Source organism: Rhincodon typus, chromosome 4, assembly GCF_021869965.1.
Source record: "Rhincodon typus isolate 14 chromosome 4, sRhiTyp1.1, whole genome shotgun sequence".
Lineage (NCBI taxonomy): Eukaryota > Metazoa > Chordata > Chondrichthyes > Orectolobiformes > Rhincodontidae > Rhincodon > Rhincodon typus.
Window position 1 is genome coordinate 86,459,833 of NC_063335.1, and position 12,206 is coordinate 86,472,038.

General features: G+C 37.4%; 1 protein-coding gene across 6 annotated transcripts in view; it reads left to right on the top strand.

The window, feature by feature from the left end:
* The window catches only part of plekhf2 (pleckstrin homology domain containing, family F (with FYVE domain) member 2), a 34,893-nt gene extending 23,738 nt beyond the window's left edge, over nucleotides 1-11,155 (top strand). For 5 of the 6 annotated variants that reach the window (XM_048595880.1, XM_048595881.1, XM_020524322.2 and 2 more), the window contains exon 2: nucleotides 10,115-11,155. In XM_048595880.1, the coding sequence (XP_048451837.1) occupies nucleotides 10,123-10,869 (747 nt within the window). In that variant the 5' untranslated portion in view covers nucleotides 10,115-10,122 and the 3' untranslated portion in view covers nucleotides 10,870-11,155. Of the gene's footprint in view, nucleotides 1-3,754; nucleotides 3,844-10,114 lie in introns of those variants that run through there. The other variant, XM_048595882.1, reaches the window with a different exon arrangement.
* Nucleotides 11,156-12,206: the final 1,051 nt, after the last annotated feature.

The window sequence follows — 12,206 nt, forward strand, 5'->3', positions numbered from 1 at the left end:
GGTTCAGCTGACACCCTGCCCAATTGAAGTGTAACCTCCTTCCTTTTGTATTCAATTCCCTTCTCAATAAATGAAAACATCCTGCTAGCTTTTTTAATTACCCGGTTCATGCTCTGGGGCACCCAGGTCACTCTGCAATCTCTTAACATTTAATGTTTTCTTATTCTTCCTGCTGAAATGGGCAATTTAGTATTTTTCAACATTATACTCCATTTACCACATCTTTTGCCCACTCAGGCAAACTTTTTATTTTTGTATCTTCCTTATGTTGTCTTATTGCGTGTATGTTTAGTACACTGTTACTTCCTGATAGACTGATTATCTTCCGTGATGCATTTCGAAAAATGACTATGGCATTGGCCCATGATGAAAACCAGAAGATGGCATTGTCACGTGTTCTTGAAATAATTGGCTTCGGTTGAGGTTTGCAGATGAAGGCCTTGCCATGTTTGTTTGGAGACAGAATGGAAATGATGTGAACTGAAACAACTGCCTTTGAAAATCTTCAACTTTCAAACTTTTAATTTGTAAAGGATTACAACACTGCTGCTGGACGTAAAACTGAGAATCAGTTTTGGGAAGTGTGAAACAATCAAGTGTGTTGCTGGAAGATTTTTTTATGTAGCTTTTCTCTGTATTTGCAGAATCTCAGGATGTTCAGCAGTGACAGATCCTGCTCATTGTACGGTGGTAGCTCTTTAACTGTCTCTAGCTAATTTCATTTCTTAATTCTTTTTGGTTCTGATGAAGGATCTAGGGTAAATTATGGAAAGCTTGCATATGAATGTACAGTTACAATGTTTAAATATATTATTGGATAAATGTATGAATAGGAAAGGTTTGGAGGGATATAGGCCAAAAGCAGCCAAGTGGGACGAGTTTAGTTTTGTAAAATGATCAGTGTGTACTCGTTAGACCAAAGGGTCTGTTTCCATGCTGTACGACACTATGACTGAGATTTGCAAATAAATACATGACAGTTTAATTTGCAACAACAGTGTGGCTCAGTCCCTTGCATGCTTTCACAGTGAAACAATATCCGTTGCCTAGATTCTTCAGTTTGGAGAAAGTCAAGACCTACCAGTTTTTCAGCTCTGAATTTATCAGTGTTTACTTCATACTAATAAAGCTCCATTTTTAAGCTTATATCCTGCTTTAAATCTTTTGTATGAATCTTAAAACTTACGTTAAGATTAGACAGTGTTGTGAGCAGGTTAACAAAGTATATCAATACTAGCACTATACTGGAAGAGTATTAAGTGCTTTCTTAATTTTATGAATGTTTTTAGTTAATTTATATTTCTTTTATCATTTCAATCTGTACTAGAAAGGGAATTTCAGCCATTTTTGGTGTAATATAGTTTTGTAATATTTTCAAGCATAACCCAAGTGCAAAAGGACAGTGTTCATAATTGCATTGCTGCGTCTTTTATGGCTTTGGATAACATGAAAACTTGACAACCCTTTACTTGTTCTCTATTGATCTCCCAAGATAGTAATGTTAAGTATACACTTCTAACATTCCTGCTTTTGAGTGCATCCATCTAGATATTGTTCTGCTTCAACCCATTATATGTTTCTTTTTAAATAACAGCATTGCGGCTAACTTGCATTTTCATTGATCGACAAAAACCTAAGAATTAGTACACAATGTACTTTGTTCAGACTTTTCTTGAGGCAGTAGTGCTGTTAACTTTTCTTTTGGCCTCTAGCTGAGCTCTGAACCAGCAAAGTATTTCTCTGTTTTAAATGCATTTATCATGTATTTAAGGAAGGGGAAGAAACAGATTCTTCATATACATGGCTGTTGTGTTGAAACTAATACGTCTTTGTGTCATTATGATGCAATTTGTAATGTTCTTGAACTCTGTTTGTAATCAATAAGGTAAGTTAGCTGTCAAGTTAATAAGATCGGGCTCAATGGTAGGACTCTGTCTTGTCTGTGTCAGAATTGAGTTCAAGTTCCATTCAAGAATCCTGTGCATCAAATCTAGGTCAATGCTCCAGTGCAGCACTGAAGTTTAACACTATCTGAAGTACCACTTTTCAGATGAGATGCTAAGCTGAGCCGCTGTCTAATTTCTCAGGTAGATTTAAAAGTTCCTGTGCACCATCGTAAAGAATACAATGTTCTAATGGCTTATAATTCCACTGATATCACTAAAATAAATTTCTGGTCACTATTGCACTTTCAATGTAGGACCTTGCTGTGTCCAATTTGGCTCCGTATTTTCTGCATTACAACAGCAACTGCCCTTCTAGTTTTTTCTTCCTTGTCTAAATAATAATGAATTATACAGAAATAGCAATACTTAAATACATTTTCCTTGGCTGTGAATCTATTATTGCTGAGTGACTAGATGATGCAAATTTGTCAGCTTTGAGAACATCTCTTTTGTGCCGACATAATGTTAAAGCTAATGATTGCCATTACTTACAAAAAAATGTTGGAGCAATTTGAGGTGAGAGGCTGAATTCAAAAGGTGTGTAAATTACATTGCTCTGCTGTTAGTTATGTTCAAATGGCATCTTGCTGTTTCCTTTACCCTTGATTGGCATACAGATGCTCTATTTGTGAGGCAGGTATGAACTAAACCTGACAAAATTAAGACTTCCAGTCTAAGTATTGTTTAAAAATATACTAAGGACTAATTTTTGCCAGTCAATCTTAGGTACTGAAAATTAACAATGACAAAGTGAAACCTCATTCCTTACGGCTTTCATCATTGTAAATTTTAAAAATGTCAAATTTGAAATTGAACGATTTTTCCTTCTCATTTGTTTCTTACTGCCCTGACTATGCTTCAGAACGCCTGACTTATTGCAATCTCAAAAATCTCCTAAGTTTGTCTAAAGGTTGTCAACTTCTCATTCATAAAACTATATTGACGCTGTTTGTTCAGAACACGCGTCAAATTGAACTCAATGTTAAGTCTGTCCACATGGCTTGCGTATCTGCAAACTATATGCTGCTTCACCAAAATTTGAGACATTTTGTCAACAGATGAGTTTGTGCTGCTCTGTATTAACATAAAATTTAGATTGCCTAGATTTACTTCAGATTACTGTTGTTTAGAGCTAGAGAAAGCAACCTGTTGGAGCCGGAATATTTTTATTTTAAATATTAAGCAAATCGGGCAGTATCTTTGGATAGAAGCAAAAGTTAATGTTTGCGGTTAGGGACAACGCTGGAGTAGAGATATTATCGCTAGACTATTAAATCAGAGACCTAGGCAATGTTCTCTAGTTCAAATCCTGCAATGGCAAATGGTGGAATTTGAATTAAGAAATCTGTAATTGAGATTCGATGACCATAACACTGTTGTGGATTGTCAGAAAGACCCATCTGGTTCACTAATATATTTTAGGAAAGGAAATTGCTGTCCTTCCTTCGTCTGTTCTACGTTAGTCCAGCATTGTGATTGACTTTAACTGCCCTCTGGGCAATTGGGGGAAGTAAATGCTGGCCTAGACAGCAACGCCCATGTCTTATGAATAGATAAAAAGAAAATTTGCTTCTGGAACATTGTTCCCAAATCAGTTGTGTTTGAAACATTTTTAAATTTACTGTGTCCATTTCAATAGATATTTGCTGCAGTGAGCACTGAAGCAAGTGGATAAAGTGTACTCAATGTAAAGATTGCAAGCTAATCAGTTTTATAGAGCTTTATCTTGTTTAAACATTTAACATTGTATCATCATTTCTATTTATGTCAGATGACCTCTTTAGTTGACAGATCTGTTATGAAGATCGACGCATTTGGCCCTTGCTACAAGAAAGATTCTTTACTCTTGTTACTGAAAATTGAATCTCAATTTCTACCAGGAAAAGATTATAACTTTGTAAATATTTTATTCTCCTTTTATCTTGATTGCTCTGCCTATAAAATTGGGCGTTTTACAGAGGATCCAGAAAAATCTTAGATTTTTAAGATCTGTAGGATTTGGATTCAAAATACAAATTCACCAATGTATCTGATACTCACTATTTGACCTTTAATATTAAAACTTTAAAACTGTATATAGTCTAAACATGCTTAAAATCCTTGTGTGTAATTTGCACCAATATGATGTCATGCTTTACACACAAAACTAAGTTAGTTTCAAGTCCAGTGCCCCTTTAAAATAATGTTACCATAGTCTTACCAGACTATAGATCTGTTCTGTCATTTGTGAGAGTCAACTGCTTGTGGTTTAACCCGATGGTCACTATGCCTCGGGAGGGTCCTTCATGGAAACCTCAGCCCGTGAAGGAATTGTCATCACTCTGCATCAGAAACCAATATTCAGCTAACTGAACTTGCCATGTTCCCTCCTTGCCTTGCTCAAATGTTAACTCTGTTTTCTGTCGGCGATGCTACCAGATTGCTGAGTTTCTCCAGCAGTTTGTTTTTGTGCCAGTTAAGTTAACATCTCTTGTTGGGAAATGTGCTAGAGTGTATTATAAATGATATAATAGCAGAGCATTTAGAAATACATAAATCCAAGCAGAGTAGCATGGTTTCATGAAGAGGAAGTGATGCCCAACAAACCTATGACAGTTTTTTAAGGTAACAAGCAGGAGCGATGAAAAGGATCTGGCACAGATATTTGGGTTTCCAGAAAGCTTTTGATAAGGTACTGCACATAAGGTAGTTTAATAAGATACTCTCTTGGTAAAGGGGGTTGTAAATTAGCACTGATAGTGGATTGGCTAATTAGTAGAACACAGTTGGGATAAAAGGGGCATTTTAAAGGATAACAACCTGTAACTAGTGGAGAGCCACAAGGATCATTGCAGGGGCCAAAATTATTTCTAATTTATATCGATGACTTGGATCTGAAGTGAATGTACTGTAACCAGCAGATGACACACAAATAAGGCAAGAAGTGAAGATGATACAGGAGTCTGGACAGGGATATAAACAGGCTAAGCAAGTGAGCAAGAACTTGGCAGAATATAAGGTGGGATAATGAGATGTTGTGCACTTTAGCATCATGAATAGAAGAGCTGAATATTTAAATAGAGAAATACCGCAGAAAGCTGCAGCACATGATGTGGGGGAACCTTATGTTTGAATCACAAGTTATCCAAGTTGAGTCAGCTAATGGGAGTGTATATGGATTGTTGGTCTCTATTTTGAAGGGAATGGTGTATAAAAATGAGGCCTTGCTAAAATTAAAAAAGCCACTAGTCGGACCACAGCTGGAGTACTGTGAACAGTGTTTCTAAGGAAAGATAAACTGGGATTGGAGAGAGAGTCCAGAGGAGGTTCGCTAGTTGATTTCATGTATGAAGTATTTTCTTATAAGGAGAGCTTGAATAGGATCGGCTTCTACTTGTTGAAGTTCATAAGAATACGATATGACCTTATTGAAACGTAAAAAATTATTAGGGCACTTGACAGAGTAGATACAGAGGGCTTTCCCCTTGTGGGAGAATCTAAGACCAGAGGATGTAATCTCAAAATAAGCAGTCACACATTTAATATGCAACTCCTCCTCAGAGTACATCTGAGGTTAATTTATTTGTGGAATTCTTTACTGCACAGGGCTGTTGAGGTCATTAAAATTATAAACATAAAATATATTTAATCAGTAAGGGAATTGTGTTATGCTCATAAGGCAGGAAAATGGAGGTGAGGATTCCGATCAGCCATAATCTCATTGAATGGCAGAGCAGTCTTAATGAGCTGACCAGCCTACTTCTGCTCCTACATCTTATGGTCCTATGAGTGTTTTTGACTGATGGGTAGATTGATAAATGATTTCCTCTTGTGGTAAATCCTGATGGAAGGACAAAACCTTAAAAATAGAGCCATCCTACTCTAGGACCGTGTCAGATTGTATTTCTTTCAACAAAGGATTGTGAAAATTTTGAATCTTGACTAGAAAATAACTTGGCTTAACTGGCCAATTGAAACTTCAAATTGAGATTGTCACATTTTTCTAATGATTGTTTTAAGGATTGTGGAACTAAAGTGGGCAGTTGGAAGTATGATCAGATTAAACATGACCAACTGAACATCAGAGCAAGCTGAAGACTGAATTGCCTTTGCTGCTTAGGAATGGTAGAAAAGGTTTAGGAGTAGACCATATGCAGACTTCTGGTCTCAGAATTGTTGGAAGTGGAGTTGAGGCAGAGGATCATCCTCTTCCTCATCTATATTGACCTCCACCTGACACATTTTTGTAATCTCATTTAAGTGCTCATTGTCCAATGGCAGCTTTTACACTACTATATTGCCTAACTTGATGTCATCAGCAAATCTAGATATACAGCTTTCAACATTGATGAAAATCATCTATCAGTATAGTAAAATGTTGAAAGCCCCAGTGCAGATTCTTTGGAGACATCATAGATTATGTCTTTACAATTTGAGTAGATACCTATTGTTTTCATCCAATTTTCAATTTCCAGCCAATTCTGTACTCGTGTCAAGAGATTGAACAAGTGGCAGTGTGCTGACGCTTTTAATGCCTTGGAATGGAAACTTTTTAATTTCCTTCTGGGAGTCTATTAATATAATAGCTGTTGTCTGCCATGGTCATAACCTTCTTGAAATACTTGACTCGGTTTCAGTTGGGCACGACATGTACTTCACAAATCCAAACTCATCTTCACTGATCTGTTCATAACTGACCAAATGTTTGGTATGTCTGATCCAAGTAATGCATTCTACTAACTTCTCATCACAGATGTTCAACTGATGGGCATAATAATTCCTAGGTTAGTTTTGTTTTAATTCATTCACCCATGCGGGTGTTGCTGGCTGGGCAGCATTTATTGCCCATCCATATTTATCCTTGAGAATGTGTTAGTGAAAGCAGCCTTCTCGAACTGCTGCAATGTATTTGGTGTAGTTTCCCCCACAATACATAAGGTTGGGACTTCGAGAAATTTCATCCAGTGTCACCAAAGAACACTGACATATTCCCAAGTCAGTGTGGTGAATGTCTTGAATAGGATCTTGCAGGTGATGGTGTTCCCTGTGGCTGCTTTCTGTATACAGAGGGTACCTGGGAAATTTTCCATGTCTGGTAGAGACCAATGCTGTAACTGGTTAGGGTGCAGAAAGTCTGGAGTGCATGTGTTTAGTACTATTGTCAGAATGTTGTTGGGGCTCACAGCTGTTGGAGTATCCAGTGCCTTCAGTTGTACCCTGATATCATGTAGAGTGAATTGAATTGGCTGAATGTTTGCTTCTATGATAGAGAGAACCTCTGGAAAATGCTGAGATGGATCATCCACTCACTGCTTCTATTGGAGTTTCAAATTGAAATTTCCATACTACCCAGTGATATGCGACTCACTGAAAGCCATTCCCTTCTTCCTGGCCCATTAAACTCGTGTTAGGAATAGAACTTTTCATACACGTTCTATCATAGTTTCTCTTGCGTTAGTATAAGTCTGCAGTGTGCAATTGAGAACTGTTTGTACATGCAATTTCATGTGATCTTACAGTTCCAGGATTCTTTCTTCAAATGATTAATAGAGCAAGCCATTGTTTGTGTTCACCTGCCCTTGCAGCAGTCCAAGAATGTGGTTCACAACCACCATATCCCATGAAATAATTTGTTCTTGAATTGATTCTACCAGAGGTTAAGTCCCTAATATCCATGAATTGACTGGAAATACATGTTTGGAAAACTGGAACTGGAAGACTTGGCTGGCAGAATGTGCTTGTTTCAGCTGGATCCTTGAACTTAATCTACATGAAGGATTGGTCAGTTGAACTACTGATTTAAGCCTGCTACTGGTCTCCCTAGCATGTGCTTCCCACTGGGCTGAAATGTTCCCCATTGTTTTAAAGCGGTATGCCATGAATAAATTCTGCTAGCCTTGTATGCCAGTTGTTTTGGATGGTAAATCTCAATTCATGGCTAGGATAGGTTAATTTCAATTGTTTGCCTTTCAACTGGAGACTAGGGGCATGGCAAATTTGATTAACTCTATAGGTTAATGTCATTAAACATCAGTGTGTATAAAAGTTGCCAAGTCATGTTGCTGCTGTATAAAACTTTAGTCAGGCCAAATTTGGAGTATAGTGTGTAGTTCTTGTCACCACACTTTAGGAAGGCTGTGGAGGCTTTGGAGGGAGTGCAAAAGTGGTTTACTGGATTGGAGACTATTAGTTATAAGGCAAGGTTGGACAAACTGGGATTGTTTTTGCTTGAGCTTTGCAGGCTGAGGGCTGTCCTGACAGAACTATATAAAAGGAGGCATGGATTGAGTGCATAGTCAGCCTTCTCAAAGTGGAAATGTCAGATACTAGGGGGCATAGGTTTAAGGGGTGGTACGTGCCTGGAACACACTGCCAGGGGAGGTGGTAGATAGCAACATTTAAGAGGCATTTAGATACATGAAGTTAGACGGATATGGACCATTTGCAGGCAAATGAGATATGTTCAGATGGCCATCATGGTCACCAAAGATTTGGTGGGTTTGAATGGCCTGTTATGTGCTGTATTGTTCTGTGTTTTAACTGAAGAATGCTGCATCCATCTTTGGTGAGCGTTGCATTGTTTTCTAAGAATCGCATCAAATTAATTCTGCCATAAGAAAATACTTGTTGCATTGAAACACAATGCTTGCTGATATTTCACCAAGTTCCTTACAGCAATTCCTAACCGATGCTGAAAAATCGCATCACGCTTGTGATAAGTTCCAGGTTGTTTCAGATGAGTGTAACAAAATTGGATGCGTAGGGTTAAACAGCAATCCAGCAGCTAAGCTGAAATAAATTGTTGAAAAGAAACAAAATTCTGGAAATACTCAATGGTTCAGGCATCTTCTGTAGAGAGAAGCAGAGTTTAGGGTGAATGGCCTTTCATCAGAAAGTGAATGTGAAGTCTTCTGTTGTAGTAACGTACAAGAGAAATGGGGTATTTGAGTTATCAACAGAAAAAAACCTTCCTGAAAGGGGAAACAGCAGCAGATTGAATAGTACTGTAACTTCTAAAGAGATAATGTAAATGTGTGAAAGAGGGGAGCAATAAATTGCAATTTTCAGTCAGAGCCAGGGACGTTGCCCTCTGTCAAAAGACTTCCTGCACCTTTGATTAAGGGAAGCCCGCACGCGCACAACCATTCTTACAAAGCTTCACTGATATCTTTTAGAGAAGGCAAGTGGTCTAAATGTGACTCCAGACCCCCAACAATGTGGTTGACTCTGAACTGGCCTCTGAGCAATTCGGCATGGGTGATAAATGATGGCCTAGCTGTGAATGAATAAAAATGTTTTGTTCCCAACTAAACATCTCCTTTCTACTACTTTGTTCGTTTTAAGATGCTCCTTAACTTCTGCCTCTTTGACAAAGCATTTGACCATATGCCCTTAATTGTTTTTAATGGTTTGATGTCTTAACTATAGGTGGTAGCACTGATTTAAATATAAGTTGTGACGAGAATGCACAGACTAAAATTTTGAGTAGAGCTTTTGAAGCAGATTTTTGAGTCCTATTATACTTGAGGAAAGATAAGAATTTGGACAGATGTCATTTCTATCAGGTTGAAGTAGGTAAGTCTTTTTTAATGCTACCAAATCATATGTAAAATTACGTGAAGAATTTGAAACGATCCAGTTTGTATATTGCTCCTGATTAAGGATCCAAAGCTCATTTTGTGCAATGGATATTTACGTAAATCAAAATTACTATGGTTGACTGTTTGGAAATATTCAGTTGATACAGTTATAGAGCAAAAGGAGGTCATTTAGTCCATCAGGCATGTGCTAACTTGCTAAAAGAGCTATCCACATGGTCCCTTCCCATCATTTTCCCCCAGATATTTGTCCGGTTTTAAATGCTGCTTAGGGTTCTGGTTCCATCATTGTTCTTAGTTGCGTGTTTAATTGCCTAACAATCTATTTGGATTTAATGCATTTGCCATTTTTTCATTATGTACTGTCCAGATATACTCCAGTAGCTTTTTTCTTACATCTTCATTTATAATTTTTATTCTTGATGTCTTGTCTTGTAAATACCTGCTTTTGGCTGTAGAAGTGGATGCTGTAGATTACCATTTTTTAATGGGTTTTGTCACTCGTAAAGATCATTTATCCTGGAAAGAAACTAAGTCAAATATAAGTTCTATTTAAATATACCATGTAATTCATGTCTTTCTCCCTTACAGAGAACAAGATGGTGGACCGTTTAGCAAACAGTGAGGCAAATGCTCGACGCATTGGCATGGTTGAAAGTTGTTTTGGAGCAGCTGGCCAACCTCTAACTATTCCCGGTCGAGTACTTATAGGCGAAGGTGTTCTTACAAAGCTTTGTCGAAAGAAGCCGAAAGCAAGGCAGTTTTTCTTGTTCAATGACATCCTTGTTTATGGTAATATTGTCATCCAAAAGAAAAAGTACAACAAACAGCATATAATTCCATTGGAGAATGTTACAATTGATTCCATCGAAGATGACGGTGAGTTGCGTAATGGCTGGCTTATTAAGACACCGACCAAATCTTTTGCTGTTTATGCTGCTACTGCCACTGAGAAATCTGAATGGATGAATCATATTAACAAGTGTGTTACTGATTTGTTATCAAAAAGTGGGAAAGTACCCAGTAATGAGCACGCTGCTGTTTGGGTGCCTGATTCAGAGGCAAATATATGCATGCGTTGTCAGAAAGTCAAATTCACACCAGTCAGTCGTCGACATCATTGCCGAAAATGTGGATTTGTTGTGTGTGGGCCTTGTTCAGAAAAACGGTTTCTTCTTCCCAGCCAATCCTCCAAACCAGTACGTGTCTGCTCCTTCTGCTATGATCTGCTCTCTACTGGCCAGCTGACTGCAACTCTGCCAAATCGTTCTGAGTTTTACCGTGGCTCCCTCCAGTCCCCTAGAAATTTATCAGATGAAGATGATGATGAAGACAGCAGTGATTAAGAAGTGAAATGTCAGCTTTGGTATTTAAATAATTGGGGTAGAACTTCAAATGAACTGCTTTTGAGGTGAATTAACTTCACACAAATGTCCTACGACAATTAGCCATAAATTATACCGACAAACCTTAATACAAAAGTTGTGCCTGAATGTTGGATATACTAATGGTTTGTACTCTATCTTTTGCTGATACACATGTTGGCTGAAAAATATAATTCTTGACTGTAATTTTTAGTTGATTTACTTTCTGGCTGCACAAAAATAAATAAATCTTGCTGCCTTCCATTTACATTATTCTGTCTGTTTACCTAAATATTTTAAGTTTGAAATTTCATTTGAAAACTGCTGTAAATATTCATGTTTGGATGCAGCAATTATGATTTAAAAGTGGGAGAAAGAACATTCAGATTTGGCCAGGTGAAAGTTTAGGCATATATTACTGTCAAACATTAACATTGGTCAGATTTAAGAAGAATCTTGAAGCTTTGTAATTTGAACAATGGCTTGTACAAAATCAAAACTGAATGTCTGACCCAAACAATGCAGACAAGTTGAATTTAATGTTGCACGTCTAGATGGAACCTTAATGAAGGAAATGTTTTATGTTGCAAACTTATAGATCTCCTCTCCAATCTCTTGTCATGTCCTAAATATCTTATTTAATCTCAAATAACATAACATTTTATGGAGCTCTCCCTCAGGTGGTAATATGTTTAGTAAATAAGTCTGAAGTCATTCTTTCAAATAGCATTGAGCTGACGAAAGATTATTTTGGGCAACAGTGTTTTATTCCACACCAAATATCAGTTAATATATTGTAGAGGAATTTCCCTTCTGAATTGATGTCTTTAATGCAATTCAGGTAGTACAGATTACATATAAAAGGTAACTTCCCTTTCCTTTACCTGTCCCAACTTTGCTACTAAAATGTTGCCTCATTAGGAAAAGAGCTGAAACTGATATTAATCCTTTATTTGTGCAACTCCAAAAGCATTTTATGGAAAGCTGTGAACTGCTGCAGTTGTTGGAAATTTGAAATAAAACAGGCCGTTCTGGAAATACTTAAGCAGCATCTGTTGAGAGAAATAGTTAGCTTTTCAAGCTGATGACCTTTTATTACTCTCTCTTGCAGCACGTAGCAGTAAGAATGCTCTGTTTAAAAATTAATCAGCTCAATTCATAGCAGTATGGTGATTTGCAAACTGCCAGAACAAGCTGATATGAATTAATTATGCTCCGTTGACTTGCATGGAATTAACATCATTACCTCATTAGACCGACTGACTTGAAAGTGGATTTGGAGAAATTGTAATTTAATTGCTTTCTTTCATGGTCAAGAG